A 20,076-nucleotide genomic window follows, 5' to 3' on the forward strand; every position below is an offset into this window, starting at 1 on the left:
AAATTGTTTTGTAAAAAAAATGTCAAAGAAAAATCTTATCTTAACTTTTTAAGAAAAGAGAGAAACACAGGAATTCTGGGAATATAATAAGCTCATAAAAATATATTCTCAAAATCTCAATATTTCGAATCTCTCCTGCGTGTATGCAAGAGAGGTCTGCTTATGATAATTTAAATAGTGACGTATTTATTACTGGTCAATACTGCAAATATTTAATTATTCACAGTTGAGAAAATTATAACTTTAATTTTCATAGCTTGGAGAAGGCGATGTTGTGTTTGGTATGAATTACAGCCACCTGATTTTAAACTACTTCTTAGTCTGACAAAATTGTGCTTTGAAAGAATATAAGTTACTTTGAGAATGAGTTCTATTTTATCTGTTTACAAATTTAAGGAGAATGTTTGATTTTATAAGGCGTCAATTCACGAGGGGGGGGGGTGCAGGAAGGATCTTATTTTGTTTATTTCTAAAAAATGATGACCCAGAATTTCTTTTAACAATAACTTTGTTGTTTTCAATTCATTTTTTTTTCAACTTTTTTCAAACTCACTTATTTCATCAGTATAAGCTTTTCGATGACGTTGCAATAATACCATATTCCAATTCTATTTTTTTGTAAATTTTTGACAAAAAATATATATATATATACATGTTTTTCATATGAATGAATTTGGAAAAAATACAATTAATTGTATTTAAAAACAAGATCTAAAGAAAATTTGAATACGCCTATTGACAAAAATATCAAATGAGTAAAAATTTGATGCTGATTCAGAAACAGCTAATATGGTTTGATTAATCCATATGGTAAAAGTTTATCGCGAAAACACATTTATGGAAATTTCGAAAGATATCCTGAGAAAAAAAACCTTCAAAATAAATGTTATAGAGAACTGTCTTGCAGAAAACATCAAAACAAACAATTGTCGTTTGGAGAAAGCTCTTGAGTTTAATCGGTCAAAATGTTCACCTGTTAAATGTCATAAAGGTATAAATACTGTACCAACAAAACGCAAGTGTTGGACTGATAATGAACGCTTTGTCTTTGGTGAATGAATTTGACAAACAATATATATCTCGCCTTGTAAAACGGAGATAGTGACAAAGAAATAAATGAGAAAATGAATCGCTGCAGTAGCATGCTGATTGAAGAAATTGCTAATGCTCAATGATCAGCTTATCAGCTTAAATCAGCATAGATTTTAATCATCAGTATTCCATGATTTAAATAGCACAAAAATAGCACATGAAATATCAGAAAACCGAAAAATCACCAAAAAGTCTGGGGGAATAAGATAAAATAGATATTGAAAAAATTCACAAATGAGGCAAATAAAGGGAAAAGGGAATTGCTTAAAAGAGAAGAGAATAAAAATTTACAAAATCTATTCACTTTATTTTACTTAAATATTGTAAATTGAATGTCGAGCCTCCTTAATTAACCTTAATTAACTTTTTTTTCTATCCCGACCATAGTTTGATTTTTTTTTTCTGCGAAGTTTTGCACTGCTCAACAAATTCTACATTGTTTGTGTTTATATATTTTAACTTGCTCCTAAAATAAATTTTGTTGTCTAAAGTAAATATATTCCAATTATAGACCGTTCCTATTATCAAAATAACAGCAATCTCTATAAAAATGACATTCCTTCATAAGTTTAATATTTTTTTGTAACGAACAAAGTCTAATTTAATTTGGTCTTACGTACCCCGGGATGCTTGTTTCACATACACATGCAAAAATCCCCGAGTCTCCTGATTTTAAGAAATTTAGAAGTATCAAATGATCTAATATTGTTTTTTAGGCTACTTTTTGGTTCCAGTTTGGTTCCAGGTGAATTTTGGTTCCAGTATTTTGTAAGTTCAGTTCAGTCTTAATTTACTTATGTAACTATATTTTACTTGTTTATTAAGTAATCAAACTATTAAATTAAATAAAAATAAGATATTATTAATTGTATTTTAAAACAAAATTAATAATATTATTAAAATAAAATTATATTGTTATAAAATATTGGTATTAAATTGAAATAAAAATAAATTTGCAGTACAACAGATGATAAAAATTATTTAGTGTAAAGAATAGCTGCTGATTCTTAATTCTACCACTACTGCCTGGGCCTGGGAATTCAAATTGCTTTTTCACAAATCATTAAAAATTCACACAAGTGGTCAGGCCTGCTTTTGATCGTAGAGAAGAGATGTTATGCTTTATTAAAAAAAGAAGTAAATTTTATCTGATGGCTATAAGATTACGATTCACCAGATGACATTTACTCTTGGTTATTAGTATAACACACAAGCCAGATAGTAAAAAAAGAAAAGAAATATATTACTTGGTTCTACATTTATAGATCTTTCCATAGCTAATAATTGCTACTGTTGTAATTGTTTCTGTTTTATATTATTATTTAAAAGACTAAATTGTAAATGATGTTTTGAAATGAGCGATGTTGGCAAGAACGGGATTTTGTCAAGCATTTAATTTGCAAGACCATATCTAAAACTAGTAAATTTGACATGATTTAGAAAAGGTTGTTTTGTCATCCACTTGTACCAGACCTGTATGCAGGGGTTTGTTTTGGTGGAAGTAAATATATATATATATATATATATATATATATATATATATATATATATATATATATATATATATATATATATATTATATATATATATATATATATATATATATATATATATATATATATATATATATATATATATATATATATATATATATATATATATATATATATATATATATATTAACCCGTTTACTGTGTTTTTCAGGCCATATTTTGTCTCGAAAAAATGATGACTCAGGTTAACAATGAAATTCAAGAGTGCAAGTTAAAGAAAAGCGTTTACTCAAATGACTCCACGGTTACACAAGAAAATATGAACATTATAGATCCACGAACATACTGTAAATTGGGTCATTTCCACTTGTTACTTGAAGATTTCAAGAAAGGTAATTGGAGGACGGTTTTCAGGGTGAAAACGTGTTTTTTCTCTTTTCTTTTATTTACCTGGTAGTCCTGGTTAGATAAGGGTGTAAATTTAATTGCAAAATTTGTCCTGTAAATGCCACATCTTTCCAGAGCTATAACCGTGTTTCATTTTCCCAACGTCGCTTCAACTTTTATTTCATTGTACTTTAATTTTTTATCTATTTTTTTCTTTTTTGTATGTTTCTCCTCTTTTATACAACCCTACTAGTTTAGCTTTCCTCTTCTTTCCTTTATTTCCTTTCCTTTTCTTTTATTTATGTTTCTCCTCTTTTATACAACCCTACTAGCTTAGCTTTCCTTTTCTTTTTGTATCCTTTCTTTCCTTTTCTTTTTTGTATATTTCTCCTCTTTTATACAACCCTACTAGTTTAGCTTTCCTCTTCTTTTTCTTTCTTTCCTTTCCCTTTCTTTTTTGTATGTTTCTCCTCTTTTATACAACCCTACTACTACTACTACTACTAACAACTCACCGCAGTACCAAGCCGCCTGGGCCAATACAGCTACGCACGCCCGTCCTCCATCCCAATCTATTTAAAGCCTCCCTTTTTACACCCGCCCATAAAGTTTCCATTTCCTATAAATCTTTTTTTATGGCGTCCTCCCACCCCAGACGGGGACGACCTGCTTTCCGTTTAGCCCTAGGTGGTTGGCAGAAAAGAACAATCTTCGGCAATCTGTCATCCTTCATCCGCACAACGTGCCCTAGCCACCTCAATCTTTCTTTCATTATAGCCCTAGAGAGCGGTATTGAACCACATTTTTCATATAGCCTATTGTTTGAAATACGGTCAGTCAGCCAGGTATCCAGAACAATCCTTAAGCATTTTCTCTGGAAAATATCTAGCAAATCTTCATCCGCTTTTCGGAGCGTCCATGCTTCAGAGCCATATTTGACCACTGTCATCACTGTAGCTTCTAATATTCTAATCTTGGTTTGCAGACTTATCTTCCCTATTCTTCCAGACTTTTTTTAACTGTGAAAAAACACCCTGAGCCTTGGCTATTCTATTTTTAACATCTTCACTGCTCCCTCCATCTTTACTAATAATACTACCAAGGTAAGTGAAGCTGCCCACCTGATCAATCTTTTCATTACCCAACGTCACCTTTTCATCTTCACTTACAACCCTACAAGTTTATTTTTCCTTTTCTTTTCTGTTCCTTTCTTTCCTTTCCTTTTCTTTTTTGTATGTTTCTCCTCTTTTATACAACCCTACTAGTTTAGCTTTCCTTTTCTTTTCTTACCCTTTCTTTCCTTTCCTTTTCTTTTTTGTATGTTTCTCCTCTTTATACAACCCTACTAGTTTAGCTAGCTTAGCTTTCCTATATTTTATGTTCTAAGTACATTTTACTATGTGTTTCGTTAATTAAATGAATGGACGAGTGGGATTACCAGAATTGTACAAGGGTTTCAATTCCCCTACTTTTTTTCGTTTTGTGGTATTTTTGGCCAAAACTACATTTGTGTTTATTCTATTTAAAGAAAGACATTATACACAAGGAATAGTAAACAGCATAGTTGTTTTTCAAGGTAGAGTTGACCGGATGTTTTATCGATATTTTTCACCGTTATTTTTTACCGTATTTTTCGCCATATTTTCCACCGAATTTGAATATGAGAAAATTTCATATTGTCTCAAGTGGACTTTCATAACTTTCAACGTTTGACCACGAACGGATTACTCGTAAAAAATATTGCGACAAAACTTTTCACTCTTTTTATTTGCTTCAAATTTTACACCAAATATCTGTTCACTGCCTCTAAATTTACTACAGCTGCTTTAAGTAAATGCTACAATAGTTAAGAAACCTGGAATTATTTAGCTTTGCCTTCTGACCTGCGTTTCATGAATGGTATGAATGACTGAAACAAAAATGCAGTGATTGACATTACAAAAAATTAAACCGAAGAAGCTAAAGTGCAGTTTTTATCTCTCTTTCTTTCTTTGTAATCTATTTTGTTATTCCTTTTTTTTAGTTCCTCTTTCTCTCTTTGGTTTGAATCTGTAAAACTAAATGCACTGACGCGTAATTTATGGAGACTTTTGTGGTAATTTCAACTCCTATTGACCAACTACTACAAAGGGTTTCAAAAGCAACCAAATTGGAGCTTTAATTATTCCATCGAGGTTTGAAAAATTTACGAGGATGCTATCCATTTTTGTTTTTTTGTAAATATTTGAAGTTTTACTTCGTTCAACAGACTGCTGGAAAAACTTCATGCATTTGAAAGTCGCATATGAAGTTTCCTTCTGTTTTTATGCATTTCTTTAATAGTCATCTCGTTTTTGTTGTTTTTGATCCACTCTATTTTTGCATATATTTTTTTTTATCTCCATTGAATACTTGTTTTTTTTTCTTAGTGTTTCGCCATTCTCATTCTCCGAGTGCTCGAGGAACGAAGCAACTAAATCATTCTTAAAAGTACTTTTGACAATATTGTCATCCTTGCATTTTATATGATCTTATTTTTAAAACAATTGCTTTGTGGAAGATGAAATCTTTTGGATATGGGTTGCAAAATATCCATTGTCTTTAGAATAAAAAGAAAATCGGTGATTTCGGAAATACGCAATTCTGTTCTAGTTAACTCAACTTCAGAACGAAATCAGATAACAAATAGATTCCTAATCTGTTTTTCAGTTTTTAACCAAAAGTGGTTTCAATCAGAGTTATTGGAGAGTACAGAAACTGTTTTGCGGAAAGCTGTTAGCTTGCCATTAGTACAAAATTTCACACTAATTAGACCTATTATCGGTTTTTCAGTTTTGACCTAGAGTAGATTCAATTGTCTCCTTTTTCCTGGTCTGTTAAATAGTATAAGGAATAAGGACAATGAAACTGCAGTTTTGGAAGCAAAATAACTCGGAATGTAGCAACTTCAGAAGTGTATAGAACATGGATGTATTTCTTAAAAACGTGATATCAAAAATCTAGTACCGCTTCTAGATTTCTAGGACATATTTATAGAAATGTCTAATTTTTTCTGGGGGGGGGGGTCACTCAGTGCATACACTATAAAGTGTATGACATCAAAGCCTTTGCTGCTGAAGCGGATGACATCGACGCTCTTACTGCTGATCCAGCAGCTGACCAAACAATGCTATATGAAATACATATCTTTCAGCTGCTGGATGTGAAAATCAACGTGGCCAAAACTAAAGTCATGGACCTAAATATACAGTTTGATTATTAGCATGGGCTTTACGGACAACAATTAGGACAAGTTAATAGCTTCACTTATCTTGGCTCACTAATCGATTCTCGGGGAGGCTGTAACCTTGACATGCAGAACAGAATCAACAAAGTCCAAGCCATCTTTTCATAGCTCTGTCGCCATTTCCAGAACCGGCGGGAGATCAGCACGAAGACAAATTTTGTGTCTGTGAAGCGGCTTTTAGTTCTGTTCTCTTCAGGTTAATCGAGACTTTGCCACTGAAGGTGCTTAATCTAGATGATATACAAGTCTTTGATAAGCGCTCTCTACGTAAAATCCTGAGGATTCGATACTTGGGCATAATCTCAAATGTTGATGTGCGCCACCGCTGTTATAATATCGAGCCCACTGCCACCATTCTCAAACAGGGAAGACTGCGTTGATATGGGCATTTCCTGAGAAGATTCAATGAACGCAACATCAAGCGAGTGTTTCTAGTTGCTCCTATATCAGATTGGCGCAGGCCACCTGGCGGTCAATTGAAGAATTGGTGGACAACTATCAAAATTGGCCTCGATTCTATTGACAGATTTCATAATTTTGACAGAAAGTGGGAGAGTTGCTGGCAGCGGTTTGCTGAAGAACTGGCACAAGATCGTGACAAATGGGAGTCAACCATTCCTAGTCCTCTAGATGCCCAGTGAGGCGTTCGTGTCTAGTCCCACAGCAAGTGCAAGTAATTACATTACAAAGAGCTGTGGAGATCCGCGGAAAATAGTGAAAAGGAAGGATACTAGCTACGCCTCTTGTGGTGATCAGCTGAAAATCCGGATTTTCTGTGGCAGGGAAAGATGGATCCTAAATTCAATGACGAGAAGGATGTGTCAGATCTCAGCTAAAACAAGCCAAAAGTCATGAGTAAAAAACTAGTCAGAAATAATTCGACATCTCTAGGGAAGGAGGAATAGTGATCGAAGTCTCTGTTTTCAAAACCTCTTTCTTGTTTGTACATGGGAGGGGGGGAGGTGGACAGGTATTACAGTTTCCGTTCGAATGAACCTCCTGATTTTTAGGGCCATTGGTTCGACAGAGTGCCCCTGAAAAAAAAACAAAAAACAAATAAACACGCATCTTTGATCATTCTTCTTGGGAAAATAGCAGTATTTCAAACTTTTGCAGATGTGCCTCTCTGCATCTACACATTTTTTCATAAGGGGGATTACATTTTCCCCCAATATGCTGAATTTGATAGTTTGTTTTCAACATAATTACCCGTTCCTTAGGGGGTGTTTTGCCTCTTTATTCGAAAATTGGGCAAATTTTCAAAGGCTTTACTTTTTATGGATGACTTTAAACTCAATAAATTTTACATATTTAAAATTACCATTAAAATCCTATTTTTTAATGTATATATTGTTGCCAAAAATCATTTTTATTTTCGGTTACGATTAGCTCTTGTCTCTCCTTACTTACAGTCCGTTACCACGAACTATATGATTCCCAAGATGGGTCTCTTAAAAAATTTGTTATCTCTTAGTTTCTTGAATTTTTAGAGATTTATTCAAATTTGCCGGGAAACTCCGTACATGTTTTATTACCCTATTTCTAACTAACCAAAACCCAAAGGTTTGAAGTTTTGTCTGTCTATATTTTTTTCTTCAGCTTCCAGTTGCATATCTTTGAAAGAGACCATTCAGGAAGAAATAGGCCAATCAAGGCCGTGATAAGACTTACAAATCGGGCTTTCTGGGTAAGATGGAATGAGCTGCCCACCTTTAAAAACCCATCGGCGACAGGGCTTCAAAGAAAAATTATACTTAACAGTATTACATATCCGGAGCCCCTCTTCCGTCATGTTATTAAGGAGACTTTTCAAATATTTATCCAGTTCTTTCCTATATTTCCAAAATAATTCTTTTATCTTCTGTTTAATTAATTAAAAAAGAATTCCAAAGAAATTATTTCAAAGAAAACTAAAGAACGATAAAAAATCATTACAAGTGATATGTATCCCATATTTTTTTAACTAGTAATAGTGAACTAGTCCAATGGAACATGTAGTTGATATTAACCCACTTGTGTTCGAAGCAGGGACCAACATATACTAAAAGTTCTTGTTTTTATTAGTTAATTTCAGTTCTTTTTATGATGTCTCTTCTTCCCTTTCACATGGAGCTTGAAAGGCTGGCGTCAAAATTAATAGCAAAGGCGTTAATACAATAATTATTAGTAAATGCTATAAATAAGTGACTGAGACCCAGAGCCGTTCAAAGGGGGGGATGATCGGGGTAAGCTGTCCCGGCAGTTTCTGGGGGGGGGGCGAGGGTTGCCCACTTCGATCTTATTTGTCACTCTGATTCAGATTTTTTGCTGATATTTAAGACGGGAGGGGGTGCTGTAGTCAATTTTACCCCGGGCACCACCAACCCTAGGAATGGCTTGGACGAGGCCACATATCAGACTGTAGTATTTAAGAGTCTTAGACAAACGAAGTAAGTGCCAGGCAACACTGGAAGGGAACCTTTGAATAAACAAATATATTTACAGAATGTGGAAGGGTTAAGTTGCAAAAAGTAATTTCAAGTTTTTAATTATAGTTTTCTTCCTCTTGGGAAGTTTCACTGTGAGTTCTGGATGTGTAATATTTGATTATTTTTCAGTATTTTGGTCCCAAAAATAGTCAGCCGTTCGCTTTGGAATTTAAATGTAGGCCTAAAGATTGGCATTTTATAAGAGAAAATTACATTTAATTTTTGAATGATGTTTCAATATTGTTTTGCACCATTGATCTCTGCCCCAACCTATTTACGAACTTTTAGTAGTTTGAAGTAAGGCGACTGCAATATTTTTTCTTTTTTTCTTTTTTTGTAATCTGCCAAAAATTACACCCGTGCCACACTTGAGTCAACCACACTAAGAGTGAATAAAGTCAAAACGACGAACATCTATAGTAACGACTATGTATTTTGTTCGAAATCGCTTGAGTTAAACATTGTTCGACTTTCAACCATGGAATTTGTGATTGGCCTATCAGAGTTAATATATGGCATAATTTCTTGAAATTAAAAAACGGAAGTTTGGAACACCACTTTTTCTATCTGTAAGATGAAACTGAGAAATATTCAAATATATGGTGCTGTTAGGCAATAGATGGGAGCAAATACCTGTTAATGCAAGCTATTATTCAAATCAATATCTTGACATCTTCTGTTTCTAGTAAACATGTAACGTTAAAATGAAAAAAAAACCTTGTCATTAATAAATTCTTCCTTTTTTGCAGAGAAGCGTGGTTATTGTATGGCTTAAAAATGAGCTAGAGTTATAGATTATTGACTTTTCATAGAGGGTGCTAAATTATTTGTTAGTTTCTTATAATCAAAAATCGTTCTAGAATCTTAAATTTGTTGGAGGTTAATATAATGCCTGCTTGAAGAATGTTAGAGGCAAGCCCTTACCGGGGGGGGGGGGTTCGAACCCCCCAGAAATGTTGTTTGACTCGTAAACACGAAACAAAAATGGATATAAACAAATTTTTTATGCGTTTTTGAGTTTTTTTTTGTGTAACCCCCCCCCCCCCCGAGAAAATATTTGAGTTAAACCCCCCCCCCCCCAAAAAAAAAAAATCCTGGGTACGGCCTTGGTTAGAGATGAAGCCTGCAACTCCCTTTCCTTTAGGTTGGTTTGCATTTTCAGTGGGATTTAATATGAAGAGAGAAGTGCCCAAAAAGCGATGATCTAGCAATAACTTCTTCCATCTGTACATTATGGTTTTCTTTAAACATATAATCATTATTTTTATGTTTTTAAGCCCTGTCTGCCTACCAAAAATACAAGAAGTATGAGAAAAATGCTTGGAAAGATTCACACTTTTTGTACGGCTTGGGTCTTGTATACTACCATTTCAGAGCCTTTCAGTAGTAAGTTATTATGTGCATTTTTTTTCTTTCTTTTTTTATGACGTAGATAATTTCGGAGACCACACTGCCTTTCCATGACGATAAATAAAAGTTCAAATAGGGATAAAATCCTTTTAATAGACAGTGATGATAGAAATTCACAAAAATACCAGATATTTTGGTCACATATACAGTGACCGTCATCAGTAGTAAAACTGTTTACTACTGATGACGGTCACTGTATATGTGACCGAAATATCTGGTATTTTTGTGAATTTCTATCATCACTGTCTATTAAAAGGATTTTATCCCTATTTGAACTTTTATTTACTTTCTTTTTTTTAATTTTACTTATTTCTTAATTATCCTATTGTTTAGAAATGCATCAATTCTCTTTTAAACCCTAAAGGGATCAAAACACTAGACCTTTGCTAGTCTCAATTGTCTATGGTAAGGAACGAAACTGAATATATTGTAAGGGAAAGGAACAACGCTGTTTTTCCTCGGAAAATTTTGCAATGATTGGATCTAGGATCTGGTGGATACTGGGAAATATTAGTTGCTGTTGTTTTTAATTTTGTTTCGCTTAGGCTTAGTCTAAGTATTCAATTTAATCCTAACTCTCTCATTCTTAATTGTTGTAATAACAATTAATATAGTATATACTGCATGTAACGGAATTAATAAAAAAACTAGCTTAAAAACAAACAGCTAAATTTAGCATTCACTATCTTAAAACAGATATTAAGCAGTTCGTACTAATGAAGCTTAAGTAAGAAACAGCACATGATAACAGTAACCGAAGCTCAAAGAATAGTTCTGATTAGAATAAATACATTAAAATAATTTGCTTTTGAATTTAAATTAGTAAAGTTTATTAAATTTAATGATACCTTACTTCACTATGAGCCTGAGAAAGGGAATGTGAACCTTAGAAAATCTGTCTAATTTTCATGGAAGGGGAAAAAAATTGCCCCCCCCCCCCGAAAAAAATTGTGATCTTGATGCAAACTGTAAAACCAAGTCTAGCCTATCAGAGAACTATAAAGCTAAGGCTGTTGAGCACCTATCTATAAAAATAGGAAAATTTCGCATTTTTTGCGAGATGAATGACTAAAGGGTGTTTATCTGTTTTTCTATCTCTTTGTTTTTTGTTGTTTTTTTTTTGTTTTTTTTTTTTAAACTCTGATTGTAGGGAACTAATTTGGTCATAAAATCGGAAGAAGACTTATTCGAATGTTAAATTGTCTAGTGGCCCTTTTCAGTGGTATAAAAATTATACCACAGCAAACTCGCGGTTTTCGTCATTTTATAGCATTAAGCAACAATTTTACACACAAGCCTGAGAAAAAAAAATTCGACTGGGAAGTCTAGATAACAAATTGGTTTAAAATTAAAGTTAATATTGGGGTTTCTAGCTTCAGAGGCAGTTACCGTGCGTGGTGGTGTATTCATTCCTGAAAATGCACACAGTCTGTACAAAATAGATATTCTGAAATCCAGGCTTTTACGAAGTTCTGTACCCAGATTGGTTAAAATGTAAACTACAATGAATTATTACCCCCCCCCCCCAACTAAAAAAGCTGCAGACGCGTCTGAGTGGTTGCCAAAACCCTACGGAATTTTCTCTAAAGTCTGTATGAGTATCTGTCTTGAAAATATAGACTATATTTCTTCCATTAAATTTGTTCCATTTGTCAATTTTTTATTTAAATTTATTAACTCATCAGAATAATACAAAATTCTGGCCGACTAGATTTTTTGGATTTGAAGATTTAACGGAATTCTTCCTGAAAAGTTTTTTTTAATCTAATTTCCGAATTACTGTAAATCCCCGTCTTGGGTGGGAGGACGTCATAAAGAAAGATTTTAAGGAAATGGGAACTTTGTGGGCGGGTGTAAAAAGGGAGGCTTTGAATAGATAGGGGTGGAGGAGGCGCATGCGTAGCTGTGTTGGCCTCAGGTGGCTTTGTGCTGCGGTGAGTTGTTAGTAGTAGTAGTAATAGTAAATACTGGCACTCAAACACGTGAAACCTGCCCATGCATTGAGAGGGAGATTTGAAGCGTGAGGACCATTCAACATCCCTCTAGAATTTACTTTGAACGATTACGAATAAATGGTATAAATGGGCATTTGTTTAAAGCTTGATTTAACTAAATTCATTCTTTTGAGGTTTGATGAATAAATAGATGATGTAGGATTATGTATTAGCTGTTATGTTGGAGGGATGCTGAATATTTTTGCAGATGGGAGGGGGGAATATTCCTGAAGCCTTAGAAAGTGCATTTTTATGCCCAAATCACCTGACTGTCTGTGAGCCTCGAGATAAATATAGAAGGAGACTGAATATTGCTCTTTTTCTATTTATATATATTTTTAATGCCTTCTTATTACGCCCAGGTATTGACCCCTTGTTGGTGCATATGTGAGAAATCCTCGTAAAAAAAGATTTTTTCAAGGAACTCGCATTGAAGACAGTGGAAATGATGATCCTATAGTTTATTTCTGATGCTTTGGGTGCCCCCCCCCCTGCATCCTAATAAATCTTTGGAGTGATGCACCTTTTCAGGTAAATCACTTGAATGCACCTATTATCGAATTTTTGCATTTTGAAAATAAAAAGGTCAAAATATTATCGAGCAAAAACTCTGAGAAACACGGATACGGATTAAGGTGAAACTTTCGGATTGTTGGGGGAGGGAAAGCGGTAGGGCAAGGGGCCATCATGTTTTATGTATAGAGGGGAAAATATCAGAGTAAAAAATGTGCGTCTTCGTTACGCCTATAAGTTTTTGAGCTATTAGCCCAACTAAAACTATTCATGGTGAAGCGGTGAATTAAATCAAAAGTCTGTATATTCATACAAGCCATCAAAATAAAATATACTTAACAATTTTCGAAAAATTATAGGATAAAGTTTAACATTTCAGGGGGGATTTTTTTCTTGGGGATTTGGGGCTGAAAAAATTGTATTTAGCGAAAGGGTTGAGGGTATAAAGGGCTTTATGTATCCTATTGTTTCGTCCAAAAAAGGTTGAACATTCTTATTGAAAAATAGGAACTTGTATCCATAAGCTGTTCGATCAAGGGAATCCTCACGCAAAGAAAAACTTCATAAGAATAAACTGGTTTGTAGCGCCCAAAAATGGGCCGACAATCTAATTTGTTTCAGAGAGGTTTCTAACTTACAGGGTATATACATAGGGCCTGATACTTGAGAGGGCCAGAAACGAACAATTAAAAATTCGTTTACGACGATTACCCTGACGAGATAGGCTGGGTATAAAAGGCTTGCGTTGTTCTGGTGTTGTGAGATTGCTTGGGATCTCCGTTCCATCATAAGCATCTTCCTCCCTCCCTATCCCTGAAAGGGAAAATCCTGCGTGCGTGGGCTCATAGTGGCGTCAGAGTGGACTTCTTATGAGTTTGCCTAACCAGAACTGTGACTACAAACGGCACTGCAGGATGATCTTGAGGAATGGTGGCCATCGAGGAAATTATTGCGAAGTAAACGAAACAGTGTTTGCCCTGGTTTCTCATTGTGGATATTTTGTTTGTTCTGGTGGGGTTTTCTGGGCTGAAGAACCTCTCCCTATCTAATTTATATATTATCCGTTGCCTCTTTATCGTAGTATAATGTTTTTAGGAATGAATATTTAATGAGTCAGAGGTAAATGCCTTGACATTGCATGTGGAATATTTCGACTCTTGCTAATAGAAGAGCGTCGACTAGTGTGGAAAACCATATTGTGACCAAGATGTGCCCAGGATCACGCAAAGATCCAAGTGAATTCTTGCTGTCTGGTTCTAAGTCGGGTTAAGCACTTCGTGCAGACTTGAGAAGACGTGATGGTTACCGTCCAGTACTGGTTTGGGACCCATTGCTTTTCCCTGAGGCCGTAAAAATGTCTATTATTTAAATAATATGGAAATTGGAAATTGTAATGTCACAATGTTAAAAAACAACTATCATATTGATATTTTGACTCGCGAATTCTAACGCTTAGAACTAAACTTGTTAGGAGTTTCAGAAGCCTATATCCCAGGGGTAGAAAAATTGGGTGATATAGAATCTATTTACTCAGACAGCAAGGATGGGGTGCATAGACAGTGACTAGTGCTCATGATGAACGCGAAAGCTACTGAGTCTTCCTTACCTTGGGAAGTTATTACTAATAAAATTCTAGTTGTTTTTATGACTAAATTGTGCAAGCTATTAGTCATAGCAGTATATTCCCAAGTAGAACCGACTGATGGAAATAGTAGTGACACAGATGAATTTTATTTACAGCTACGACAGCAAATAGACAGCACCCCAGATATAAATATGGTATTTTTATTAGGATATTTTAATGCCCAGGCTGGTAAAAATAGATATAGATAGTATTCTAGCATAAGTCAATTTGTTGGAGAAAAAACAAATATTAACAGTTGTGGACTGTTGTAATTTTTATAGGTATAAGAATCTAGTTATAACCAATACGGTATATAGTTATAAATTGGCCCATAAGTTAACATCGTATCCACATGCCACATACCCACTCACCAATCACAAGCTACAGGAAATGTTATAGAAAAGTTTGAAAACGATTGCGACTCTTTGGAAGTTAAGGAAAATTTGTTTGTCGAAGATGAATTGGAGACAGTACCAAAAAGGTAAAAATAATAAGGCATCAGGTATTGATAGTGTGGTAAATGAGTTTTTTAAATACGGTAGTTGTGAAGCTAAAGATAAATTACTGAAGATTGTGAATATGATATTTGAAAAAGGGAAGTACCTATGGATTTTAGGAAAATATTAATTAAACCCATCTATAAGAAAGGGTAATTATACCTGTGGTTATGTGGTTATAATATAAATAGTTAGTATGATATACTAACTATAATAGTATAATAATTAAACTATAATAATATAATATAGTTAATAAGTTAATGTGGCAATAATATAGGCATCTGTCTGGTTTATGTAGGGACAAATTAATTAGTACGATGATACTTTTTAGACTTCGAGATTATGTGGATAAAATTTTAAAAGAAGAACAGTGTATTTATAGGTAGGGGAGAGGATGCGACGGTAAATTTTTTTCTTAGATTAATAATTAAGAAGTGCGTGTTTCATCAGACCCCTTTAGTCCTTAGCTGTATAGATTATGAGCTAGCTTTTGATTCAGTCGATAAAAGAGCTTTTGCGAAGGTCCTATCCTTGTATCTGGAATTTGGATTTTTCCAGAAGCAATCAATTCGAGCGAGATTGTTAATAACTTTGCAGAGGCCAAGGTAAAAAAAAGTCAGATTTAAATAAATGGAAAATTTGGTTAATAAATGTAAATTTTTTTACAATTTGGCTTGAATTTTTTTGGGTGGAAGGGGGGGGGGTAATTGAATTTTTATCTTGGATGCAAGAGAGGCCATAACAGTCACTGTCCGTAGGTAATCTGTAGATTCTGTAACTGTGTTCGTTTGTCCGTAGACAGACATAAGATTCCGTAGGTCTATGAAAAAATCGGTAGAAATAGAAACACTTGACAGGGGTAAGAATGTATACCGCAGTGTGAAAACGCTACAAATATTTTAGATCGGCAGTGGCGAAAAATCTGATCTGTAAAAAATGTAAAGTGTGTTCCGACTCTAATGGGAGCCCCTTAGTGAATTTTGAATTGAGATTCTTCAAACGAACTTGGTGATTTGGATTATTAAGGATAAGTTCTTTTAGAACCTTGAAAATTTCACAGAACAAATGTCATTCATTCATACGTTCTTCAAGAGTTTAAGATGGGTACTGGGGTAATGTATATGTCTGTTCTACTGTCTACCAATACAGTTTTCTTCTCCTAAGAGAGGGGTTTCCAAATTTTTCTGACGGATGATCAAATTAACTGTCAAACATCAGTTTGGGGGTCAACTACACACTAGAGGTCCAAATAAGAAAGAATCAAAAGATCGATATTGTTTAATAATGCATTTCATATCATTATATTTATAATATTAATGCTATTTAATATTCGATATTAGTTAATAATACATTGATACATTGCACAAGAAAACCCGCTATTTTTTCTGCTTCATTGTGTTTGTGAGCATGGGTGGCTCGAAGGATCAAGGCCAGGGGGGGGGGGGTGAGATCCCATTATTTAAATGACTCCTAGGTTATATTATACGACTTGCCAAAATTTGTTATAATTAATTTTCTATCATTTGTGTTTATCCACAGAGACAAACAAGAAGCTAAAACGCAATACATTAAGCGTAACTAAGGACAGCTGTGTTTTTAGTTGCCTGTTCTCCAAAGTCCACCGCTGGACAATCTCATTTAAGTCAATTGTATCGGTGAGGTCTTTCTGATTTTCCAACAACAAATGGAATCTATTCAAATCAACCATGGTAGTTCTCAGTAAATTCTTAATAAACTTGAGCTTGCTAAATGTTCTTTGGTAGCGGCAACTGCAACAGGTTCTGTCGCAGCCAGTTTGCAAAGGCGATTGGCTTACTTAAGTTGATGTTGCCGGCAATTTCTTTCGCCAAGGACTTATCTTAAGCAAGTAGTGCCGAATCAAAATTGAAACGGAACTTTAAGCTTTACTTGAAAAGCAGTAGAATCTGGAGGTTTGTCTTAATTTGGAAAAGACGTTGTTGCTAGCTTAATATCTGCAATTAGAACCGTTTTTTTAAGGAAGCTAAAGTTAGGATCAAAATGGCTGAAAATTGACACGGCAAGCTTTGAGATTATCTCCCATCACTGTAGTCAACCATTCAAGTAGAATTCTAAAATGTGTCGATAGAACTAACTTATTAAGATCTTGGCTTGACTCTGAGTTCGGTTTTCAAAACGAGATGGTTTTGCGGACAGCCGAGTAACTCACAATGATGTCAGACGAAATGTGTCTCCGGATCGACTTCTCTCATTCTGGCAAATAGTTTTGCACTGTCAATGAAATTGTTCATTTTATGCTCCCATATTCTTTCGAAAAGTTTCTTCATAGCTTTAAGCATCTCAATTGCGTCGATGGTGTTGATCCATCTTCTTCAAGTTTTTCTGTTGCTATCCTGATCTTGTACATTTTTTTCATAAAGATGAGGCAAACTATAAATTAGAAGTTTAGAGTCCTTTTCAGAGGGCCGCTAGCTTGTGTTTTCGACTTCGCTTCGGTGTTCTTTATCTGTTTTATTTCTTAAAGGGCTGAAACTATTGCATCAAACTAAGTAATTACTGCTGGTATGGTTTCAGCCCTTGCAGTTTACCGAGTCCGTGATAAGTTTTGGAGATTAAGGCTGTTTTCAATCGAAGAGTTTTCCTTTAAGGGTGGCAAAATGCTTCGTAAATAAAGAGAAGAACACGTATATTTCGTTAAGGATGTTGAAAAGCTTAACTATTCAAAGAGATGAATTACCGATATGTTCTATAACAATGTTTAGTCCGTGGGCCTGTCAGGGAATATAGGGCACACGGCAATCAAAAATTTAAGATATTTCCTGCTGGGCTCAATTAAATTGACCAGACGTTGCACTTTCATAGTCATAAGACTGGAAAGCAAGTTCATCCAGCGGAATTCCTCTCCTTGACAATGTTCCTATTATACTTTCTGCCATACCTTACCCAGTTTTGTCATTAGCCTCGCTAACATCTAATAGTCTCTTTCTAGATGTCCCTTCCGAGCTGGTGTTGCGATTACACCTGCAAGCTTATCAAAATGTGAAGTTTCGGGTAGCGTATCCCAGAATTAGGTTCCTAATCCAAAACTTCGTTGAGGATCTTCTCCCTGACTTCTGCTGAAAGAAAGTCAATGAACTCGTTCTGAGGAATTATGGGTAAATAGGTAAATTTATCTGGTCTATATCGGGTATCAAGATCTGCCACAAATATCCCTAGAAGTTGAACAATTTGAACAGAGTTGCCGTTTTGTTCTTCAGTTATCCTAAAGCCAATGCCCCATCTCGCTAGGGTCCTTGCAGCATCGAAAAAAATCTCTATTTTTCACCTTTTGCTTGCTGCAAAACCTTAGTTCGAGTTCTTTTATCAAGTAAGAAATCCACATGACTGTTATTAACGAAGTAACAAAAATAGAACAAACCCGCTTTCTGTGATTCGAAAGAGAAATGACTTGCCAGTTTTCCTTTCTTCACCTTTTCTTTGCTCTTCATTCTCCGAAATTGCCGCAGATCGGCTTCCACCCAAACTTTTTCAAATTGGTGGCTCCTGGGACCACTGAAAAAAAGCAAACACATGAAGCAGAACGCAGTATCTTTCTCAATATTGTATTCTAAAAATTGGTAATGCTCATACCATCCCGGCTAAAAACGCCACTTTTTTTTTATTTTTATTGAAGGATCAACTGGGAATACACTCAGCTTTGCCTAATTAAGACCACCTGAAATAAGGTGCTTCCTTTGGTTTTCGCTAGGGATTGGCTTCCTTATTCCTGGACTCTTGTGAACTATACTTTCAAAATCGTCACTGCAACTTTCAACAACAACTACAATAATTGCTGAAATATTAAGAAGTTCTTCAGTCAAATCGATTGTTAACTCTTTACATAGCTGTAACTCATAAGATGACGTACATTGTATTTGCACCAAGATATCTCTTGCATTCAACGTAAATTTTTCTTAGACAATCTTAACAATGTCACTGGAACCAACAATTAATGATATAATGTATTTCAGCTTGGTAAAACATGTAAAAAAAATACCTTGTTGGGTTTTTGATCGGAAACATCTTGCCCATATATTTGACTCCTTCTCACAGTCTATTTTGATCGATGGCGTGACATAAATCTTGCCGTAGAGAGCCGGAGGCGCACATCTAAAATAAATTTCTTATCTAATTTCTATTCGTTGAAGTTTTGAAGTTAGAAGTTTTAAGGTTGCTCATTACTTCTGTCCCAGGCAAAAACTTGCCTCCCGACTTGAATGAGCTATCCCAGAGTTTTCAAAAGCACTCACGCCCTAAGGAAAAAAAAAATTCTGGGTGTACAACAAGTCTTGCTTGTCCTTCTCAAGCATTGCATCCCTCTTAACATCGTATTGTAGTCCAGTTTTTTTCACTATCCTATATACACTTGCTTAGAAAAGGTTTCGTGGGGCTTTTCTTTGAATTCTAATTACTTTTCCATTGTGTTTAGAAATTTCTTGCCTTCTCTTTTACTCGTAGTCAAAGTTTGACCGACAATACATGCGCATAACCTTGTCTCTTGCTTTGAGTTTGTTCACATTATCTTGTCATGTTTCAGTTGAATTTCCCCAAGCTTCTGAACCATCAGAGAGAAATAAATTATATACGAACATAAATATATTTTTAAGGCCAGCTGCTAGGCTACCAGACCAGGCCCTTTAAATCTGGTTTAATTTAAACGACTCTGTTTAAATTCGAGATTATTAAAAAGAAGAATTAAATGATAAAATAAAACGATTCTATTCTATTCACATGCAAATTCAGTTTTCGGTATCTACGACTGAAGCTAAGCAAGGCAAAAATCAATTATTTCTCTACTTAGAAGTCTGAAAATTCCAAGGTCTTTTCAGGAGAAGGAAAATACTACTTAAACTGTCTCTGACTGAATTGAACACCTCGGAACTGGATAAGGCCAAAATAGACGACTTAAATGACTTCACAAAAAGTAGGGGCTAGATATGAACGATTAACCAAAATCAAATCATGCGCGAGCATAAGCAGGTTTTTAAGGCATGGGTTAGTACCTGTCTGGTCCCTTTAAACCCGTGTTTAATTTAAGCGACTCTATTGGAAAACGACATTAGAATATTAAAATTAAAGGATAAAATGAAACGACTCTGTTCTATTTACAAGCAAATTTGATATTTGATATCTACAACGAAGCTAAGTTTTTTGAAAATCACCGTGTCTCTACCGAGAAGTTTGAAAATATAAGTCTTTCCAGGAGAGGGAAATACAACTTAGACTGTCTTAGAATTGAGCACTTGGGACCTCAATGACATCAAAATAAACGAATTATAGGATTTCGCAAAAACCAGTGGGGATGAATTACTCCC

General features: G+C 34.7%; 1 protein-coding gene and 1 long non-coding RNA gene across 2 annotated transcripts in view; one reads left to right on the forward strand and one right to left on the reverse strand.

The window, feature by feature from the left end:
• The window catches only part of Utx (Utx histone demethylase), a 135,095-nt gene that overhangs the window by 10,381 nt on the left and 104,638 nt on the right, over positions 1–20,076 (forward strand). The window contains exons 3-4 of the mRNA XM_089087991.1: positions 2,797–2,977; positions 9,983–10,091. Coding sequence (XP_088944117.1) covers positions 2,797–2,977; positions 9,983–10,091 — 290 coding nt within the window. The remainder of the gene's footprint in view (positions 1–2,796; positions 2,978–9,982; positions 10,092–20,076) is intronic.
• LOC148956968 (uncharacterized) overlaps positions 1–20,076 on the reverse strand; it is a 31,053-nt gene that overhangs the window by 5,426 nt on the left and 5,551 nt on the right. Inside the window, exon 2 of the long non-coding RNA XR_016141666.1 lies at positions 18,759–18,871. This is a non-coding gene — a long non-coding RNA (uncharacterized LOC148956968). The remainder of the gene's footprint in view (positions 1–18,758; positions 18,872–20,076) is intronic.

This window comes from Artemia sp. Qi Xiang Cuo, chromosome 1, assembly GCF_049724085.1.
Source record: "Artemia sp. Qi Xiang Cuo chromosome 1, ASM4972408v1, whole genome shotgun sequence".
NCBI classification, from domain to species: Eukaryota; Metazoa; Arthropoda; class Branchiopoda; order Anostraca; family Artemiidae; genus Artemia; species Artemia sp. Qi Xiang Cuo.